Consider the following 23,086-nt stretch of genomic DNA (forward strand, 5'->3'; position numbering starts at 1 on the left):
ACCAAAGCCTTTGATTGTGTGGTGGTTTAGTCGCTAGGTCATGTCTGACTCTTGTGATCCCATGGCCTGTAGACTGTCAGGCCCCTCTGTCCATAGGATTCTCCAGGCAAGAATACTGGAGTGGGTTGCCATTTCCTTCTCCAGGGGATCTTCCTGACCCAGGAATTGAACCCGGGTTTCCTGCATTGCAGGCAGATGATTTACCAACTGGATCACAGCTCTTCAAGAGATGGGAATTCCAGGCCACCTTATCTGCCTCCTGAGAAATCTGTATGCAGGTCAAGAAGCAACAGTTAGAACTGGACATGGGACAACGGACTGGTTCCAAATTGGGAAAGGAGTACATCAAGGCTGCATATTGTCACCCTGCTTTTTTAACTTATATACAGAGTACATCATGAGAAATGCTGGCCTGGATGAAGCACAAGCAGTTATCAAGATTGCTGGGAGAAATACCAATAGCCTCCGATACACAGATGACTCCACCTTTGTGGCAGAAAGAGAAGAGGAACTAAAGAGCCTCTTGATGAAGGTGAAAGAGGAGAGGGAAAAAGCTGGCTTAAAACTTGACATTCAAAAACTAAGATCGTGGCAAATGGTCCCATCGCATCATAGCAGATGGTCCTATAGCTACATGGCAAATAGACCCATAGCTTCATGGCAAATAGACCCATAGCTTCATGGCAAATAGATGGGGAAACAATGGAAACAGTGACAGATTTTATTTTCTTGAGCTCCAGAATCCCTGCAGATGGTGACTACAACCATGAAATTAAACGACGCTTGCTCCTTGGAAGAAAAGCTGTGACCAATACTAGACAGCATACTAAAAAGCAGAGACATTACTTTGCCAACAAAGGTCCATCTCGTTAAAGCTGTGGTTTTTGCAGTAGTCATGTATGGATATTAGAGTTGGACCATAAAGAAAGCTGAGCGCTGAAGAATTGATGCTTTTGAACTGTGGTGTTGGAGAAGCCTCTTGAGAGTCCCTTGGACTGTAAGGAGATCAAACTAGTCAATTCTAAAGGAAATAATCCCTGAATATTCATTGGAAGGACTGATGCTGAAGCTCCAATACTTTGGCCACCTGATGTGAAGAACTGACTCATTGCAAAAGACCCTGATGCTAGGAAAGATTGAAGGCAGGAGGAGAAGGGGACAAAGGATGAGATGGTTGGATGGCATCACCGACTCGATGGACATGAGTTTGAGCAAGCTCCAGGAGTTGAGGGACACGGAAGCCTGGTGTGCTGCAGTCCATGGGGTCACAAAGAGTCGGACATGACTGAGCGACTGAACTGATGACTCTCATTCTGTATATTATCCTTTTGTTTTCTTGATAGTATCTTTTGATGCACAAAAATTTTTAATTCTTATGTTCAATTCATCTATTTATTCTTCTGGGTTTTGTGTGTGTGTGTGTGTGTGCTTTTGGTATCATACTTAAGAAACTCAAGGCTAACCCAAAATCATCAAGGTTTACACCTATATTTCCTTCTAAAAGTTTTATAGTTTGAGCCTTTATATTTAGATCTTTGTTGCAGTTTGGATCAATATTTTGTTTATGGTGTGAGGCAGGAGAGCTTTATTGTTTTACATGTGGACATTCACTTTTCCAGCACCATCTTTAGAAGACTGTTCTTTCTCCCATTGAATGGCTTTGGCACTCTTGTCAGAAATCACTTGACTATAATGTGAGGGTTTATTTCTGGACTCTTAATTCTTTGGCATTGATCTGTATGTCTGTCTTTATGTTAGGTCCCCACTGTTTTGATTACAGTAGCTTTGTAGTAAGTTTTGAAATCTATAAGTGAGCCTTCCAACTTTGTTCAGTTTTTTTAAAGATTGTTGTGGTTATTCAGGGTCTCTTGCATTTCCATATGAATTTTAGGGTCAGCTTGTCCATTTCTCCAAAAAAGGCAGTTGGAATTTTGGTAGGGATTGTATGAATCTTTAAATCAATATAAGGAATATTGACACCATAACAGGAGTAAATCTTCCATTCCGTGAACACAGGATGTCTTCCCATTTATTTGGGTCTTCAATTTTTTTCAACAGTGTTTTGTAGTTTTCAGTGTGTAAGTCTCTCACCTTGTAGTTAATTTTTTCCCCTAAATATTTAATTCTATCTCTGGCATCTTGAGCAAATTTCTTAAACTTTCAAATCTTCAGTTTTCATGCATATAAAATGAAAATATTGAGTACTACCACTGCATTTATTGTGAGGATTAAATGAGGTAATTCACATAAGAGGCTTAAATAAACCAGATTGTTCAAGCTAAATGTTAAGTATTGTGAACTCCGAGAGGAGGAATTTATGTTACATATTTTTGTGTTATATTTTTTCTTCCCCTTGCTCAGGTAGCAAATCACTAACTGTTGATACTTGAAGGAATGTAGAAGGGTGAGAAAATTGGACTATATCACAAATTTCAGTTCCTAAGTTTGAAGGTTAATGTTGGTTAGGAGTTAGGGACACTAATTCTTGCTTATACTCACATATTTTGATATGGCTTGTTTTCTTACACATTTCAATATGCCTTGCACGATAATCTTGTGACTTCTTGAGAGAGTGATTTGGTTTTTTTTAAGAAGTTAAGGGGACCTTGGCTTCTTTGGTGAACCCACAGTTCTTTATGTGCCAAAATTGTGAGTGAAATGAAACTATCTTAATATAGGACATTGTAAATCATTGTTTTAGAGAACTAAGTAGTTTCGGTTGTATATTAATATCTAGTATGGAAAACTATTTTTAAGTTAGAATTATAAAAAATGAAAGTGAAAATCATTCAGTCATGTCTCTCTCTTGTGACCCCATGGACTATACAGTCCATGGAATTCTCCAGGCCAGAATACTCCAGTCGGTAGTCATTCCCTTCTCCAGGGGATCTTCCCAACCCAGGGATCAAACCCAAGTTTCCCACATTGCAGGCAGATTCTTTACCATCTGAGCCACAAAGGAAGCCTGAGAATGCTGGAGTGGGTAGCCTATCCCTTCTCCAGTGGATATTCCCGAACCAGGAATCAAACTGGGGTTCCTGCATTGCAGGTGGATTCTTTACCAACTGAGCTATCAGGGAAGCCCTAGAATTATAAAAATACTTCCTTTTTCTGGGTACTATTCTGATATAATTTCTAAAATTCATATAATATACAGTTGATAATTATTTTCTAAGCATGTTATAAAATAGAGAAAACTTTAAACCTTAGCATCATGGCAAATAGAGCACTAGATCTCATCCTGAGTGTAAACATCTCAGTTATCTAAGAACTTGTGTTACTTCTTCTGTCTCCCCAACAGAGCAAGGGTGAGAGTTTAGTGGCTAGATTAACTGTTAATGATACTCTGCCATGGTGAGAAACTGGTAGACCGTTTTCAGGGATTAGTTTCATTACATTTCATTGCTAATAGGGGGTGAGGCTCACAGAATTAGGAATTTATTTAAAGATTCATGTTTTCACACTTTAATGCAGTTTTGTATTTCTGAAATACCTCAACATAAAAATAACAAATCAACAGAAAAAAAAACTGTGTGATGAACGGTGCTCAAAGTGTTAGGATGGTCTTGACCTGGTACAGAGATAGTCCTAGCATTGGTCTCTTCCCTCTGCCTTCTTGTTTGATGGCTTCCAGGGGGTGGGTGAGAATGGGAATCCAAATTTTAGAGATTGACCCACTTTTCTTGCTAGGATTTGGAAATCAGAAACAAATCTTTTCTTTTAAAGTAGTATTTCTTTTGGGTTATACATTGTACTCAGAATAGTAATTTTAAAAGTGATCGAAGGAAAAACATTTACTTTAGTAAGGGAAGTTTCTTGTAAGTGGCAGCAGAAGTTATCTTGAAAGTTTTAAACCAGAAACCTAACCAGCCTGAAATCACCTCCAGCCCCCTCCAATTCCTTCCCACCTCCCTGCCCCCGCACATACTCCCTCCTCACCCCATTGTAGAGTTTGAAGTGAACACATTGTTGTTGGTTGGCATTGTGCCATATTCAGGATCATAAAGTAACCTTGTTTTGGAATTACAGCAGGAGAAAATTTGACGCCAGAAAAATAAGCAACAAGCTAACTTTTAGGGAAGAGAGTGAAATGGAGACTTCACCTTGAAAAATAAAATCAGTACACTTATTTAACCAAAGTTCAAGTTATGGTTGAAAAATATGTACTGAGTTTTAGAATGAAGACAGGATCAAGTGTTGATTGTTTTGGCATAAACATTTTCATTTTATGTTTAGTATATAGTTGATTCAGGGTGATTCCAAATCCGTGGATACTCAGGGCCAACTAAGGGACTTGAGCATCCATAAATTTTGTTACTAGCAGGGTGTAAGGCAGAGGAACCTGAGATCAAATTGCCAACATCCGCTGGATCATCGAAAAAGCAAGAGTTCCAGAAAAACATCTATTTCTGCTTTATTGATTATACCAAAGCCTTTGATGGTGTGGATCACAATAAACTGTGGAAAGTTCTGAAAGAGATGGAAATACCAGACCAACTGACCTGCCTGTTGAGAAACCTGCAGGTCAGGAAGCAACAGTTAGACCTGGACCTGGAACAACAGACTGGTTCCAGATAGGAAAAGGAGTACAATAGGAAAAGGAGTGTATATTGCCACCCTGCTTATTTAACTTATATATGCAGTATATCATGAGAAACGCTGGGCTGGAAGAAGCACAAGCTGGAATCAAGATTGCCGGGAGAAATATCAACAACCTCAGATATGCAAATGACGCCACCCTTATGGCAGAAAGTGAAGAAGAACTAAAGAGCCTCTTGATGAAAGTGAAAGAGGAGAGTGAAAAAGTTGCCTTAAAGCTCAACATTCAGAAAACTAAGATCATGGCATCTGGTCCCATCATTTCATGGCAAATAGATGGGGACAGTGGCTGACTTTATTTTTTTGGGCTCCAAAATCACTGCAGATGGTGATTGCAGCCATGAAATTAAAAGATCCTTACTCCTTGGAAGGAAAGTTATGACTAACCTAGACAGCATATTAAAAAGCAGAGATATTACTTTGTCAACAAAGGTCTGTCTCATCAAGGCTATGGTTTTTCCAGTAGTCATGTATGGATGTGAGAGTTGGACTATAAAGAAAGCTGAGCGCCGAAGAATTGATGCTTTTGAACTGTGGTGTTGGAGAAGGCTCTTGAGAGTCCCTTAGACAGCAAGGAGATCCAACCAGTCCATCCTAAAGGAGATCAGTCTTGGGTGTTCATTGGAAGGACTGATGTTGAAGCTGAAACGCCAATACTTTGGCCATCTGATGCGAAGAGCTGACTCATTTGAAAAGACCTAGATGCTGGGAAAGATTGAGGACAGGAGGAGAAGGGGACGACAGAGGATGAGATGGTTGGATGGCACCACCAACTCAATGGACATGAGTTTGGGTAAACTCCGGGGAGTTGGTGATGGACAGGGAAGCCTGGTGTGCCGCGGTTCATGGGGTCATAATAGAGTTGGACACAACTGAGTGACTGAAATGAATGGGGTGGGAGTCGGAGAACCAGTCACCCCTTATCCTGTGGATATCAGGGGATGACTGTAATAATATGATTGGGTATCTTATAAGTAATAATGGAATTGTAATGTTGGATATTTTTGCAGACTATTTAAGAGTATTATTATTTTCCCCTGGTAGTCTCTCAAAATCAAATAATTATCATTCTTGAGACACTTCAGTTCAGTTCAGTCTCTGTCGTGTCCAACTCTTCGCGACCCCATGAATCACAGCACGCCAGGCCTCCCTGTCCGTCACCAACTCCCAGAGTTCACTCAAACTCATGTCCATCGAGTCAGTGATGCCATCCAGCCATCTCATCCTCTGTCGTCCCCTTCTCCTCCTGCCCCCAATCCCTCCCAGCATCAGAGTCTTTTCCAATGAGTCAACTCTTTGCATGAGGTGGCCAAAGTACTGTAGTTCCAGCTTTAGCATCATTCCTTCCAAAGAAATCCCAGGGCTGATCTCCTTCAGAATGGACTGGTTGGATCTCCTTGCAGTCCAAGGGACTCTCAAGAGTCTTCTCCAACACCACAGTTCAAAAGCATCAATTCTTCGGCGCTCAGCCTTCTTTACAGTCCAACTGTCACATCCATACATGACCATTGGAAAAACCATAGCCTTGACTAGACGGACCTTTGTTGGCAAACTTAGCACCAGTGAATCAACTTACCTTGATTATTCCTAACGATAACTAAACTTCTTAACTCATTTTATATTGTCATTTGTCAGTGGATTTGCCTGAGGTTCAAACTTTTTTTTTTGTATTGTCCCATCAGTTTTGTCTAAAATTGCATACTCTGTTGCCGATTTTCAGTGTTTACTTTGCTCTGGAGTTTCATTTTATAAATAAAATGAAAACACTTATCTTTTTTTTAAAGACTTATTGGAGAAGGGAAAGGCTACCCACTCCAGTAATCTGGCCTAGAGAATTCCACGTAAATAGTCCATGGGGTCACAGAGTCAGACACGACTGAGTGACTTTCACTTACTTACTGATTGATTTTGTTTTTTTGGCTGTGGTGTGTCTTCATTGTGGTGTATTCTCATTGTTGCAGGCTTCTCATTTGGGCTTCTCTTATTGCGTAGCACAGACTCTAGGCACACCACCAGCTCTAGTGCTTGGCTCAGTATTTGTTGCGTGCATGGACTTAGTTACTCCAGGCATGTGCGATCCTTCTGGACCAGGGATTGAACTGATGTCTCTTGCATTGCAAGGCAGATTCTTAACCACTGGACCACCAGGGAAGCCCTGATGGTTATTTTTGCTTGCACAACTTTTGCTTTTTTGTGCATTCTCATCACAAAGAAACCTGGAATAATAGGGACTCCTTTTTAGGCTAGACTGATCTTTCAGATGTTGGGCAGTTAATACTTGATGGACCTTCGTAGATGGCTCAGAGAGGCTGCTTCACTCCTTGCCCCTTTGAGAAGGGTATCTTGTGTGTCAGTCTCCTGAATTTTCAGTCAAGACCTCAGCACTTGGTCTTAGGTGGTACAGGGTTTGACACCTGAGCCAGAAAAGTGTCTGCAGGCCCTCTTGTGGACTTAAACAAAAGATACTCGCTTAAGTTGGAGACACCAAGAGAAGGCTATAAGTGTGCATCCCAAAGCAGTAGAATCTGCAAATGTGTGAAGTAAAGAGGAGAAGCAGTTAATTGGTAGTGAAGGAGAAATAGAATTAGAGTCAGAGGTGTTGACCACCAGAGTGGGAAGCCTTAAGGTGGAGAATAGTCCCTTTGAACACTTGGTACCGTAACTGGGTTTCAAGAGCTGCCCTGTTTTCTGAACAAGATTCTGAGACCTACTGAGGCTTTTTCTTCTTCTAGATTTATTCTTGCTGTATTATCCTATCATCTGAAGTAACCTGAGCACATACCTGTTTCTTGTAGCCTGAAAGTCCTCCAAACTTGACAAGTGGGAGGAAATTTAGTAAATCTGTTGGAATAACACCTGTGTTAAAAGGATGAAGGCCCTAGAGTTTAGGTAGAACTGTTTGTCCAATTGCGATGTCTTATTTAATTTCCATGTCATAAGAGTAAGGGGTCCTGTCTGAGCTCATGCTTGGTGTTGCGTGATCTTAAAGGACATGGTAGTGGATCGTCTCCATTACAGCCCTGTGTTACTCTTATGCTGCTGTTGCTCTTAAAATTCTAGGTGGATTCAGGACTGCTCTGTTTCTCTTAGGGTCTGAATCTTTGAAGCACCTCCTTTACTGTACTTTGTTTCAGTAGTACTTATCAGTCACCAGTATTCCTTGTCAGGGATCTTAGGAATTGGTTCATCTCTGGACCCTAATTGTTCTATGAATCTTCACACTCATGGTATTGAATGGAAAATGAAGTATTAGAGATAGTAGCCATTAGCTGAAGAGTTGAACTATTCATCTTTACAAGAAGTTTGAGTATGTTTTAAAGTGTGAGTGTAATAAGAATAAACATCATAAAGCAGGTCTGTAAGTTGGATAGAAGAGAATGAATGGGCAAAGTCTCAGTGAATTGGTTTTTCTTCTTTGTTATATATATTTAGTCATGAATAAGAAGAGTATGATATCATAGACCAACCAGTTTTACTCAGGAAAGTTGACTAATTGTGATGATTTTAATTTATTGGATGTATGAGAAAATTGTCTCCCCTAATGGCTCAGTGGTTAAGAATTCGCCTGCAGTGCAGGAGATGTAAGAGACATGGGTGGGTTTGATCCCGGGGTGGGAAAGATCCCCTGGAGGAGGGCAAGGCAACCCATTCCAGTATTCTTGCCTGGAGAATCCCAGAGACAGAGGAGCCTGGCGGGCTACAGTCCATGAGGTGGTAGAGTCAGATATGACCAAAGTGAGTTAGCACACACGCACACATGAGAAAATCACATTTAAGAAGTTGATTTAGAAGAAGGCTGGAATATTCTGCTTGGGTTGGTAGGTCCTTGGAAATTAGCAGTAGTTCTCAGAGACAGCAGTAATCCTTTGGAGAAGATGAAGAATGTTTTTGTTACCAGTTGTTTAACTTTCACTCCTCAGATTCTTCTTTGTAGACTTCTGTGATTCAGTGGTGTGATGATCTCTGCAGACTCTCCTAGCTCTACTAAATTCTAGTTGCTGGAATCTCAGAGTAATTTTATCTGGAAATATTTATTTAAGAACTAGGAACTTAACTATATTTTAACTTTAAATTGAGTAGAACAGCTTAAGAATAGTATGAGAGTGTCAAGAAGTAAGTGTGAATTGAAGTGAAAATTCAGGTCTTTATCTCTAAGGAAGCTGTGGTCTCAGAGAGAGTGACCCAGTGTATGTATTTTAGTAATTCTGTAATGCAGGTACATGTGATAATGTAGAGGGGCAGAGGAGACAAACTGTATTTTGTCTGGGAAGATGTCAGGGAAGAGGTACCATTTGGGCTGAGATGAGAAAAATGAGTTGGGGGGCTTTCCTGGTGGTTCAGTGGTTAAGACTGAGCTTCCACTGCAGAGGGCAAAGGTTCAATCCCTGGTTGGGGAACTAAGATCCCACATCCTCTGCAGCATGGCTAAAGAAAGAAAGAAAGAGTGAGTTGAGTGTTTAACAGAGTAGACAGTGGCATTCAAGGGAGAGGAAAGTGCATGAGAGAAGACTTGGTGGTATGAGAAAACATGATCCTTGGAGAATCACAGACTAGAGATCAATATTCTGGAGCATTATATATATATATATGTGTGTGTGTGTGTGTGTGTGTGTGTATGTATATAATATATATATAAGGAGAATGGTGGCAGTAATATTCCAAATGAAACACGGGTGCTAGTCTGGGATCCCTCAAAAATGTCTGTCTTAGTGGGGCAATGATGTTGCTGCTCACTGAGGTAAAGCCTGTAACAGGACACATTAGACTGGTTAAGTTAGATTTGTTTTGTTGTTGTTGCTGGCTGCACTGCATGGCTTGTGGGGGTCCTAGTTCGTTGACTGAATTGAACCCAGGCCCTGGCAGTGAAAGCACTGAGTCCTAACCACTGGACCACCTGGGAATTCCCAGTGAGGTTAGTTGTAGACATTGTGTTCACAGCAAACCGGGGATCATCCATGTGAAAATGCCAAGTAGGCCTGGAAAGATATATAGTTCTAGGGTTCAGGAGACAGTATTGGGCTAGAAATTCAGATCTGGTCATCATCAATGCCTTGATAGTTATCCATGTCAGGGGTGTAGATAGAAGAGTCATTGAGTGGAATCACCACCATTTAAGGTCCAGGTGAAAAAACGATCCAGCAAAGAACCCAGGGGAGAATCATAAGAACCCAAAAGCACTGAAAACAAAGCTTGCATTGTTCTATAATGTTGCTTAGAAATTAAAACAAACTTATGACTTAAAAAGAATCAACTTAATTATAATTTTCAATAATTTATTCACACTTCCAGATACTACTAGCTTAATTCTTTGTGAAATAAGCAAATGTGGCCATCTTTGTACTCACTGGCCTGAATGTATAAATGGAGATTGTGGATGGTTGAATATGTGTTTGCAAGGTTGTAAAACTGCTGCTTTGGAAGTACCAAGGAGGGATGGAGAAGAGAGTAATTTAAAATTGAGGGGATGGGCTGGATGTAAGGTTTCAAAATGTGAACTTATAAAAACAGACCAGATCTCTATGTCAATTCATAAACCAAAGTAAATTCTAGAAGGCAACATATTGGAGAAAATAGGATGACAATTTAAAATTTTTGGTGTGAGGAAAGTTTGTAAAGAGATTGGTGGAATTAATTGCAGAAAAATAAAGTGTAGGGTCTTGGATACTGTGAAATATCCAGTATGAATATAGAAAAACAACTAATTTGGGGGACAGATTTGCAGTACATGTGAGAATGTGTCCTGTGTGTGGTCATGGTGGTAGATGACTCAGGTGATCAGGGGTTCAAGACACTTGGGGAGGCCAAAGGCCATGGGACTTAGCCAGGAGTATTTGAAATCATATTGACATGAGCATCAAAGCCCCCAGGACTGTGTCGGATATTGTGGTGGAATGAACATAGGGAGTAGTCAGGCCCAAGAATGGTATTGATAAGGATTAGATAGGAGTGTTGAAGGAATGTGTGGCTCTCAGTGGATACAATGTTATCATGGTATTTGTGAACATTCCGGAACCTTTCAGTCCTTCTGGAGCTATAAACAAATCTGAAGGTTTGAAGAAAATGTGAAAATCATTTTGGAAGCCTTCTCATGAATTATTTGAAACTTTTTTGATTTGTAGTTTCCAAAATCACCAGCCAGAAACTGGTTTAGAGCTTTGACTTTCCTAATATATGTGTAAGATGGGGATATACTTCATTAGAGCTATGCAGTTTAATCTTGGAGACTTTGAGCTCAAGTGCACAGGAAGTGTGAACTTTCTGTCTTTGTGGAATGAAAAACTGCGACAACAAAAAATGCAAGTGTCACCCCATTCCTGCAGTGGCTAGTTGATAAACTGAGAATAATTCTCTAGGTATATAGGAAGGCAGAGATACAGGTTAAAATTTAATTTCCACTTATAATAGTACTGCAGTGATAGAAAGATGTATGTTATGGGTGGCGATAAGAAAGAGAAGGTGGATTAAAATTATAGAAAAGCTCTTTAAAGTGGGACAGACCTAGTCTACCTCATTATGTTATTCAGCAAATATTTATTTAGGATCCCATCCTTTTCTGGGCACTTCCTAGTAAATAGCAATAGGCAGAAATGGCTTATTACTTTGTGCCGAGCACAGCACTGTTTGCCTTTCATGAGCTTTGTCATTAAATCCTCACAGTAACGCTTCACATAGAATTATTATCCCCATTTTATAGGAGAGGAGATAGAGGCTTAGAGAGTTTTAAGTAATTTCCCCAAGGTCGTATCACTATTAAAAATGACGGAGGAGTCCGCTTTCAGATCCAAGGCTGCTTGGCGGTGGAGCCTGGAGCCTGAGTCTTAAATGTCTTTTTAAACGGGGCGTTACTGAGCGTTCACTATGGCACCAGGTGCCAGGCTCTGTAATCCACGTAAGAATCCTCAAGGTAAGTTTCGTTATCATCATCTTCAGTTTTACCTCTGTGCTGTGTGCTCTCCCCAGTGGTAGTTTGGCTGTAGCCTGTGGTAGATTTTATGCTCTCATCAGATATTCACGCCAGCTTTATAATGCCCATTGGATGAAGCTGTTAGCTTCAATTTGGAAAAACTATTTTAGCAGCATTGAGAGGGTATTTTTGTACAAATCCATTGTATTTTATGCAACTATTTATTTTCCTTTTTCCTTTACATCTCATATTCCTTGTATTTCTAGAATTAAGATTCTTAAAAAGAAAAAAATCGTTTTACCCTTTAAAAAAATCTGAAAACTATTGAGGTCTACTTTGAAATTTCATGACTGCCTGTAGATTTTGGTGGCACTGTGTTTTATGTTTGATATGTGAATTTTTAAGATTTTGAATAGGAAAACATTTACAAATAGGAAATCAGCTTTATATATATGAAATAGTCTGGGTAATAGGACCATGTCAATTTTTTTTCACATAAAATTATGTTCTTGGGTTAGTGGTTAGTATTTTAAAGGAAATGTGTTAGGTTTTCCCCCTTTTTCCTCTTTTATTTTTTTCTGACTTTCCCTTTTAGTCTGTGATCTGTTTTTCCAAATCAATATGAGCAATGATCTTTTAATTAAATAGAATTGGTGCTTACATTTCTGTGGCAGATAGCATTGTCAGTCCTCTCCTAAAAGGACAAGTATATTATCTGCTCGGTAACTGGGTGTTGCTGTTCACTTGTGCTGTACTGCAAAGGAGGAGGGGAAATTAAGGTGTAAAACAGAAATGTTTTTCTAAAGAGTTAGGGAGTAGGTACTAAATGTATCTTTAATTAAAAGTCAATCAATAAATTTTAACAAAGATTAAAATATTTTAATCTAAAAATTTGGGTTCTGGTTTAATATTTCATTCTTAAGTGACAAAAATGATTCACTGAGCCATATTTTTCAGGGCTGGTGAAATAGAAGTAGCCAAGGGTTGCCTGTCTGTTCATTACAGTCTGTAACTTTATTATTCCAACTTCTCAAATTATCTAGTAAATTGAATCCAGTTGTTAGCATTTTTAGTTTGTATTTTAATTTGCCTCATTTAAAATCATCTTGGAGAGCCATGCTAGTTCTACCTTAAAAAAGAAAACACCCCTCTGCTTGGCAGAAATGGTACTTCCTGCTTTCATAAACAGTCATGTGCATAGTTTAGCAAGGCCTGATGCCTCTGGAGCTTTTTCCCTTTATAGCACCATTGAATCCCAGTCCTGACAGAAGTACTGCGAATCTTGTGGCCTCATTCTGAACAAAAGGGATTAGAGAAGAAAAATCTCTTGATATAAGGCTTGAAAGCAAGGGCAGGCAATCTTGGTTGTGAATATTTTCTGATTTTTCCAGAAATCAAGCAGAAGATTGAGCTGCTGATGTCAGTTAACTCTGAGAAGTCGTCCTCTTCAGAAAGGTACAGCTACATCTCTTGCATGAACAATTAATGGTGTAGCATTGCTAAGAAACAAATCAGGGCATATTGTTTTCTTGTCAAGTTTGCTATATAACGTATGGTACTGCATGCTGGTCATTGTGCTGTTTTGAAGGTGTGTATTGGGTAAGCTGTTCTGCTTTTACAAAAGGGGTAATTGATTTTTTTTTTTTTAATAGTGAAGCCTAATCAGCTGCAGCATGCACACCATAACACAGCAGAGCGCTGGCTTATGTGTGACAGCTGTTGAAGGCTTTAAAAAATAATTTACTTAGCTAGAAAATAAACAAAAATCTTGCTTTCTTTAAGGAAATAGTACTAGGTTTTCTTCCTATGTTTTGAGGAAATTTTGCTACACAAAATTTCCAATATTATTTGTAAGGTCTAGGTTAAAAATACTTAGCTTTTGGTTGTAATAAATATTTTCTTGTGTGGAAAGGGAGTGCCATTTGTAAATAGCTTAGGAATTGCAAACCCACATATTAGTCACATTCTGAAAGAGAGATACGATGCTTCTTCAAGTCTGTGCTAGGAAATGGAACAGTCACTGCATGCAGTAATGGTTCATGCCTGCAGGTAAGGACAAAATGACTCAGAAGTATTTTTAAAGCGATTATTTTATCTGTCAGTCAAATGATTATACCTGTAAGGAGATATTTCCATAAAATGTCTGTTTAACTTAATGAATAGAATTAAGATACATTTCTCTCAAGTCAGAAATGAGACTATAGTTGCCTATTTTTATATGTAAATGTGTGTTCACTTCTGTTTACCAAAGGTTTATACTACATAATATTTTAAATTGAAGTTCTTGGGCATACAATTGGTACTTACTTTTCTGTTGGTTACCTAATAGTTTATACCTAATGTTGATATTTTTATATTTAAGATGTGTTGATTTATCTCTTTCCTGGTTACTCTTCAGGGTTGTCTTTTTGTTCATATTTAATATTTAGGAAGATATTTTGGAGAAATAATTTGCTAGATAAAGAATGATGTAGGAAAAACACCAGAAAGAAAATAGGTGAAGAACCCAGCATGGTAAAATGAATTTAATTATAGTACACTAGTGTATGGAGGACATGATCTGATGGCAAAATGATGACATTAAATTGATTTATTAGTATAATTGGGTGAAAGGCCTCTGGCTTTAATTTAGGGAATTATAAATAAGGAAGATATTACTGCTTTCTTTAGAGGTTGAAGATAGAAAAATTTAGACACATTTGTGTTTATTTTTATGTAGCTTCTAACTTCTTGTTTGTGCCTAGCTATCCCATTTTAAGCGTTCTTTTTTGCTGAGATAAAAAACAATCTTCAGCCTTGTGAATATTCTGCCAGTAAAATGGTGGTGATGGGAATGGGAGAGGATGGTGGTGTAAATAGTGATCGGACTGGGTGCCAACTGTAATGTTAGAGTTTTGTTACTAGGAAGAGCATTCTTAATGGCATGACAACAGTAATTATGTTGGCTTTTTGAGTATCATGTTTTCTCTATTGAGAAATTGAAGGTTGAACAGAATGGATGAGTATTACCAAGAAACAAGTTTGGAATGGGTGAGGCTTTTATGGTTAAAATATACTCTTATAAGGAAATATTCTAAAATATTTTGGTAAAGACATTTATTTATTTTAAAATTATTATTACTGTTTCACCTAAGGTCTTGTGGTTAAATCTGATGAAAGGGAGGATGAATGCAGACATAATTTTAAAGTTTAGAAATCAGCCACTGTGCTTATGACAGTTCTATACACATTTTTACCAGAGCTTGCTTACTTTATTATTCTTTTGGGGGTTGTTCACACATAAATTTAGCAATTGTGATATGCTGACCTAATGGATATTAATGTAGTTTATGGATCAGCCAACACTTTGCTAACACAGAAGTTGTTTTACTAATGTAGGCATATTAAAAATAGAAATTACTCTTCCCCCCTCATTTAAAAAGTTATACAATGATAAATAGTCATTCGTTTTGTTTTGTTTTGTTTTTTTTATCTGGAAGAATTTGAAAACCAAGAATCTGAAGTTTAAAAAAAAATTACGGCCTAATTATACTATATTCGGCCTACAAATTTAATATAGTATCCTGTAGCATTGCCACTACACTCTGCAGTTCCTTGTTCTCTAATCACCTAAATTTTTAACATATTTGACTGTTTTATTTTAAATTATTTATTTGAAGCATGGCATGAGTCTTAAAGATATTTGGAATTTACCTCTGGTCAGTATTTCCATGTATTTATTGGTTAAAAAAAGAATGAAGAAACCTTTTTTCTTTAAAGAGAGTTATCTTTTCTTACGATTGGTTTTTGTTTACTGTCTGCAGTGTAGCATGCTCTTTCAATGTTTGGGAGAATCAAGTGGAGGAATGATGTTTTAAGTACAAAATACAATAGGTACACAAACAGTGATGTGATGTTCCTAATAATCTTAACAGATCTCGATACACCTTGAAATTTATTTATTTATTTGTAACACCTTAAACAGAATGAGGGGGATCCATCCAATGTCATTTGGCCAGGGAGGTGTGGAGCACTTCTTTTCAGAATGGCTGACTCATAGGACAAAAACCAGTTGGGTGACAAAAGTTACAATTTATTTTTTGGTTTTATATGTTGGATAGAGAGGAAAAAAAAGTTAACTTACCTACTTAAAAAATTAAGGATGGAGAACACTATTGAATGAATAAAAAACCAAATGATCCTAATTATTGCCAGTTAAAAGGAACACATATGTGGCAAGAGTGCCCTTCTGCAGATTTTAGGAATAAACCTTACACTGAGTATTTTTCTTTTAATGGAGCTGCTGTTGCATAGATGAATTGTATTCAGCTTAAATATGATAGAGACAAGGGTCAGGCACAATTTTACTTCTTCATCTACTACTACTTCCTATTTTTAAAAAAAAACGTGTATTAATTTGATGCAAAAATTAAATTTTCAGATATTTGCTTCTTCTTGCGTTTTCCTAGCTAGAACACTCCAGGCAAGTGGAAATTTATGGGGTTACAGTTGGTGGGGAAGAAGAGGATGGTAATAATGATAATACCTAGGAAAAAATATAATGATCATTTATTCAACATTTGTAGATGATCATTTATTAAACATTTTCAGATACTAGTTCTAAGTGAGGAAAATGTGTGTGTGAAGGAGTGGGGTGCTGTTTGAAGGACTCTGATAAATCATTCCCAGAAAGGTCCTGAGTGAACAGAAAGCACTTTGCTCTACTACAAATTTTTTCATTCTATTACTGCTTCTTCAGTGGGCTCATGAACAAATTCAGACCATACTTAATACAGAAGAGTTGAGCCCAGAGTAATGAGAGCTATGATCCCCAGTCCATCTAGGCTGAGTTCAGAAAGAGTTGAGGAGGTAAGAGATAAGGGGCTTGAGAAGCTGAGAATCCGCATCCGCCATAAACATTGCCCACATCTGCTGTTATATGTGAATGAATGATGTGATTAATAAGGTTCACAGTCACTCAGAAATTAAAGGTGTGTCAGTGTGTAGGAAATGTAAATATCAGTGCCTTGTAGGAAATCCATTTGCTTTTCAGGAAATGGATACCGAAAGGACCATTTCTTGTTGTGCATGTGTTTCTTACTATTTTTCTTTTTTTGCTGTCAAAAGGGGTTTTTATATTGGAATAGATAAGTAGTATCCTAGATCTTTAGCATCCCACAAAGCTAGCACATACTTGGCAAGTTGCTGCTGCTGCTACTGCTGCTAAGTCGCTTCAGTCGTGTCCGACTCTGTGCGACCCCACAGACGGCAGCCCACCAGGCTCCCTTGTCCCTGGGATTCTCCAGGCAAGAACACTGGAGTGGGTTGCCATTTCCTTCTCCAATGCATGAAAGTGAAAAGTGAAAGTGAAGTCGCTCAGTCGTGTCCGACTCTTAGCGACCCCATGGACTACAGCCTACCAGGCCCCTCCGTCCATGGGATTTTCCAGGCAAGAGTACTGGAGTGGGTTGCCATTGCAAGTTGCTAGCTACCTTTTAAAGAAGAGAGAAGAGGGAGGGTATGGGGAGGGAGGAGGGGGGAGGGTTCAGGATGGGGAACACAGGTATACCTGTGGCGGATTCATTTCGATATTTGGCAAAACTAATACAATATTGTAAAATTTAAAAATAAAATTTAAAAAAAAAATAAAGAGAGAAAGGGAGAGGGAGAAAGTATCATAAAAATAATTATGCTGTGGCCTATATTCTACCAATGCTATGTAGACAGAGTTGGTAAGAGGTGGTGGAGATTGGTGTGTTGCTCCTCCATTCATATAAGGGCATTTGAAATACATATGGAACCTTTGCTGTATGGCATGTGGGATCTTAATTCCCTAACCAGGGATGGGACCCGTACCTGCTGCAATGGGAGTGTGAAGTCTAAAGCACTGGGCCACCAGAGAAGTTGCGAATTTGTGCTATTTTTGTGTATATATTTTAGTTCCTCTTCTTACTTTGGAGCCTATTCAGTGAAGAGAAAAAGGGCATATGATAATAATGCGTGGTTGCAGAAAGCAAAAAAAGAAGTCTGGAAGAATCAGGAGAATGGAAGGGAAAGAATAAATAAGGATCTCACCATATGAAGAGAGAAGAAAGTAAAGGATGTTCAGTGGAAAATGATCCAGGATCAAGGGGTCTTTTATTTGCTCTGATGTTGAGTTTATTTTTCTCCATGTTGCTGTGGTGAAGTAGTTGTGAGAGGAGAGCCAAATTTTATAAGATTCTCTCTTCGTTGAACCTATCCCCTTCCCATTCCAATACAGAGGGTAGTGGGCCTCAGTGATCACTATTTTTCCCCTTCGCACCTGTCACTCTGACATTCTTGGCTTTGTTTCTGTATTTGCAGGATAGGAGCATTTGAAACATTTTTCTTGAGTGTTGAGGTAACTGTGGCTTACTGGGTTGTCTTTTGTCTATTCTGTCTTTATGCTTGCTTCTGCTTTTATTTATTATTTAGTAATATTTAAATTGTAGTTGTATATGGGAAAGTGTACAGATCATTATCAAATTCAGTTTGATTTTTTTTCTTTCTTGCATAGTTTATGTGTTGTATCTAAATCTTGGCCAAGTCCATGGTCACTAAGGTTTTCTTCTAGATTTGCATATAGAAATTTTCAGCTCTTAATATTTAAGTCTGTGATTAATTTTGGGCTTTAGTATTAAGGTAGAAGTTGCCATTGTTTCTGTGCATGACTAGTCAGTTGTTTCATCTCTTTTTGAGTAATATATGTATGTATGTATACACACACACACACACTCTGCATACTCTTTTGGTGTGTCTTCTCCCAGTGTTACCTATGTGAGATTCGTATGTGTTTTCCTGTGTAATTGTAATTGATGCAGTCTCATTGCTGTACAGTATTCAACATATGAATATACCTAACAGTAGATAAATTATCTGTTCTATTGATGAGCTTGTGGAATGTTTGCAGTTGATAGTTATTAGAATTAGTGCTACTGTGAGCATTTGTATACATGTCTTTTGGTGAATGAACCTTTGCATAGCATTTCTGTTGCGTGTATTCCTAGGAGTGCAGTTGCTGAACTTTGGTGGATATTGCCAACTTTCCGAAGCAAATGTGCCAATCTGCACTCCCACCAGCTGTGCTCCAGGTCTTTGCCAGCTGGCTTCTGTATATTCTTTCTCTCTTCCCTTCCCTTTCCCTTTCTCTCCTTACTTCCTATTTCTTTTACCATTCTGGTGGATGTGCCAGGGTGACCTAGAGTTTGAACCTTTTTGAAGAGGACTAGAGGCAGATAGGGGACTATTTCTGAGTTCCTGAGGTGGCTCAGTTGGTAAAGAATCTGACTGTAATGCAGGAGACCTGGGTTTGATCCCTGGGTTGGGAAGATTCCCTGGAGAAGGAAATGGCCACCCACTCCAGTATTCTTGCCTGGAAAATCCCATTGGTAGAGGAGCCTGGTGTACTACAGTCCATGGAGTTGCAAAGAGTCAGACACGACTGAGTGGCTAAACCACCAGCAAAGATATTTAGGAAGAAGATCAGAATGAGAAGTTTAGACCAAACATGAACCAGAGGATATAGCCATATGAGGTACTGCTCTCCCACTCATGACTTCTAGTCTTTTACCTGGGTGTTAGAGACCATAGGTATTAATATCAGTTTTCAGATTTGGTTTTAGTAACAAAATTTTTTCGTCAGCTGAACCTTCTTTGAAACCTTTCATGAAAAACATAAAAAAAGAAAAGTGTGAACAGGGAAGCAGGAAAGTGAGCAGAGCCCCACAGTTTTGACACTCAGCCACCCCAGCCCTGAGAACCCCTCCCTAGAGTTCTAGTCCCTGCTACTTTAAAACACTTGATGGAGGTAGGCCCCATAGGTCTGATGAAGAAATTATGACATTTTTTATATGTTTTGGTCTAAGTGTAGTTGTTCCTAAATTATTTTTTTCATTTGTTACCTATTTAAACTTTGATTCTGTATTCTGATGCCTCTTGAGAAGGTTGCCATATTACAGCCATTTCAAACCTTCCAGAATGCAGATCTTCTCAGGTAGGTAACTCCACTTTACAGACTCTTCTGCTGTCTTCCTGTTGTTCTTGGCCTAAAGGTGAACCATTGAGCACTGGTACTCTTCAGCCTAGCCTCAGACTCCTCCACTTTGGGCATGTTCCTCCTGCCTTGCTATTTTGCACCTCCTAACCCTATCATCTCAAGGAAACCCTGTCTCGGTCAAAGTATGCCTATTATAAGCCATTACAGAACCGTGCATCTTTCCGTTGTAGAATTTGTCACAGATGCTGTTTGCCAACTGCGATTGTCAGTGACATTTGGTTTACTTACTGGTTTACTTACTATTAGCCCCAAATTATGATCTCAAATGCAGAAGTGCTCTCATCACAAAATATTTTTTATGTCATCATTTTCAGCTTATAAATTATGAACTTTGTGCGAAGGTTTTTTTTTTTTTTTGGTGTAGGGAGTTACCAATTTCTATGGTATTGGCATAGATTAAGTCAATTATATATATGTGTGTGTGTGTGTGTGTGTGTGTGTGTATATATATATATATATATATCAGTTCAGTTCAGTCACTCAGTTGTGTCCTACTCTTTGCGACTCCATGAATTGCAGCACGCCAGGCCTCCCTGTCCATCACGAACTCCTGGAGTTCACTCAGACTCACGTGCATCCAGTCAGTGATGCCATCCAGCCATCTCATCTCCTGCCATCCCCTTCTCCTCCTGCCCCCAATCCCTCCCAGCATCAGAGTCTTTTCCAATGAGTCAACTCTTCGCATGAGGTGGCCAAAGTACTGGAGTTTCAGCTTTAGCATCATTCCTTCCAAAGAAATCCCAGGGCTGATCTCCTTCAGAATGGACTGGTTGGATCTCCTTGCAGTCCAAGGGACTCTCAAGAGTCCTCTCCAAAACCACAGTTCAAAAGCATCAATTCTTCGGTGCTCAGCCTTCTTCACAGTCCAACTCTCACATCCATACATGACCACTGGAAAAACCATAGCCCTGACTAGACGGACCTTTGTTGGCAAAGTAATGTCTCTGCTTTTCAATATGCTATCTAGGTTGGTCATAACTTTTCTTCCAAGGAGTAAGCGTCTTTTAATTTCATGGCTGCAGTCACCATCTGCAGTGATTTTGGAGCCCCCCAAAATAAAGTCTGACAGTGTTTCCACTGTTTCCCCATCTATTCCCCATGAAGTGATGGGACCGGATGCCATGATCTTCGTTTTCTGAATGTTGAGCTTTAAGCCAACTTTTTCACTCTCCACTTTCACTTTCATCAAGAGGCTTTTTAGTTCCTCTTCACTTTCTGCCATAAGGGTGGTGTCATCTGCATATCTGAAGTTATTAATATATATAAAATCATATGATCAAGTATATGTGTGTGTTAAGTTGCTTCAGTCATGTCTGACTCTTTGCAACCTCATGGACTGTAACCCGCCAGGCTTCCCTATCTATCCATGGGATTCTCCAGGCAAGAATACTGCAGTGGATTTCCTTGTGAAGGCAATGGCACCCCACTCCAGTAGTCTTGCTTGGAAAATCCCATGGACGGAGGAGCCTGTTATGCTTCAGTCCATGGGGTCGCTAAGCGTCAGACACGACTGAGCGACTTCACTTTCACTTTTCACTTTCATGCATTGGAGAAGGAAATGGCAGCCCACTCCAGTGTTCTTGCCTGGAGAATCCCAGGGACGGGGGACCCTGGTGGGCTGCCATCTATGGGGTCGCACAGAGTCGGACACGACTGAAGTGACTTAGCATAGCATAAGCTAATTTAACTCTTAATGTCAGAGTTACAAATCTTAGCTTTTTCTATCACCAAAAAAATACAGTTTATTATTATATATATTTACATTTGTTTTAATGCAAAATAGAAATTAAAGTAAATCTGAACATGTTCCACTTGGTTCTGTACTGGTAACATCAAGCCATATAGCCTTTTGTTTCCAAATGTTAGTATTTCAAATATCACCCTGGTGCTTTTTGTCATGGTTTACACTTCACCTTCTGCTGTTAACATCTTGTTTTTTTTGTTTTTTTTAGTGGTTTACGGTGATAAAATACATAACATAAAAACACAAAATTTTATAATCCTTTTTAAATGCTAATTTTCTTTAAAAGGGAATCTTTGTACCCCTCCCACAATGGGTGAACCAGTATCAATTGCTTTTAAAAACAATTGCTGTTAAATTCTGTCTAGATTCTGTTGTCTGATAAAGCCTTCAGGCCTGAGCCATATGCTCTTTCTGTTTACAAGGGAAATTAAATTGGCGGTGTCATAAAAGAGCTTAAATATGTGTGAGTACCAAAGTGAGGCTTGCTCTTTGATATATTCTGATAAATTTAAAGAACCTTGGGAGAGGGGTCATTTTCTCAGTATGTGATTCAATACCTAGTCCAAAGTATCATCTCATCATTTTATGTACCAGCAGTGGCAGTTCCTCTTCACTTTGGGAACTCCTCCCCCAAAATGGTAGTTCAGGGAAGTTTTTAACTAATGTGAGCTGCAATGACAATAATAAAAAGTAATTCTAAGCAATCATATTGCAGATTCCCTTTGAGGCAGAAATTAATGTGCCACTAGTTGGAAGAAATTAAGACTAACTTTGGTATAGATTACATTTGTCATGCATCCATTCTCAGTTCTTGGAATAGAACCTGATGCTGGGAACAATTGAGGGCAGGAGGAGAAGGGGGCAACAGAGGATGAGATGGTTAGATGGCATCATTGACTCAATGAACATGAGTTTGAGCAAACTCCAGGAGATACTGAAGAACAAGGAAGCCTGAGGTGCTGCAGTCCATGGGGTCACAAAGAGTTGGATACGACTGAGCAACTGAACAACATCATCATCATCATCATCAGGTCATCCAGCCAACATGGATCAGCAGCTGCCATGTGCTAGCCAGTCAGTTATTGGGAGACCAGGGAGCAGCAGTGGCAACACAAAAGCAGAAGAGATTTTGGTGGGTGGCTTACGCCAACATACCCTGGTTGTTGGGTGTGCAATGCTGAGTTACTGCATCATGAATGACTCTATGGTGGGAGGCCATTAGCACTCTTTGAAAGGATTATAAATAATCAATAGTTGCATTTTTAGGGAATGTATAGTAAGACTATAGCTGTGGTGAAGGGTTGCAAACACAATTGTCTACTGAAGGCCACTGTAAAGGAGCTATGAGGGCCTGGTGGGGACTTTAGCAAATTGACAACCACAGCCCCATCTAAAGAGATGGCACTGATCAGCTGTTGCTGATTGCTGCCATGTTAAAACACAGACCAAGTTGTGTGAGTTTCTGTGATTTTCAGGAAAAGTTGAAAATTAGGTTTTCATGTAAGGTGTCTCTTATTTTAATTGAGAGTGCAGATTAGAAAACAAAGCAGAAACTTGTATCAGTCTTTATTTATTTATTTTTTTAAAGAAACTATCTGTTTTCTAAATTCAGTTCATGGTAAACATTTTTTCTACTGTACTGTAGCACATGGATTTACAATTTGTGAGCCACAGACCTGTGCAGATTTATTTTCAAGGAATTTCAAATCATATGAGTACTAAGCATTATCTATAGAATATAAGTCAAACAATTGTCTTGTTAAGGGATATATTTATAGGTTTT

At 39.0% G+C, this 23,086-nt stretch overlaps 1 protein-coding gene across 10 annotated transcripts in view; it reads left to right on the top strand.

Annotated features, from left to right (window-relative positions):
• The window catches only part of SRPK2 (SRSF protein kinase 2), a 244,241-nt gene that overhangs the window by 85,601 nt on the left and 135,554 nt on the right, over positions 1-23,086 (top strand). For 3 of the 10 annotated variants that reach the window (XM_027539710.1, XM_027539715.1, XM_027539717.1), the window contains exon 3: positions 12,895-12,958. The exons of 5 other annotated variants lie outside the window; for them this stretch is intronic. In XM_027539710.1, the coding sequence (XP_027395511.1) occupies positions 12,895-12,958 (64 nt within the window). Of the gene's footprint in view, positions 1-11,442; positions 11,504-12,894; positions 12,959-13,520; positions 13,553-23,086 lie in introns of those variants that run through there. 2 more of the 10 variants (XM_027539711.1, XM_027539716.1) reach the window with 2 other exon arrangements.

Source organism: Bos indicus x Bos taurus, chromosome 4, assembly GCF_003369695.1.
Source record: "Bos indicus x Bos taurus breed Angus x Brahman F1 hybrid chromosome 4, Bos_hybrid_MaternalHap_v2.0, whole genome shotgun sequence".
Classification (NCBI taxonomy): Eukaryota; Metazoa; Chordata; class Mammalia; order Artiodactyla; family Bovidae; genus Bos; species Bos indicus x Bos taurus.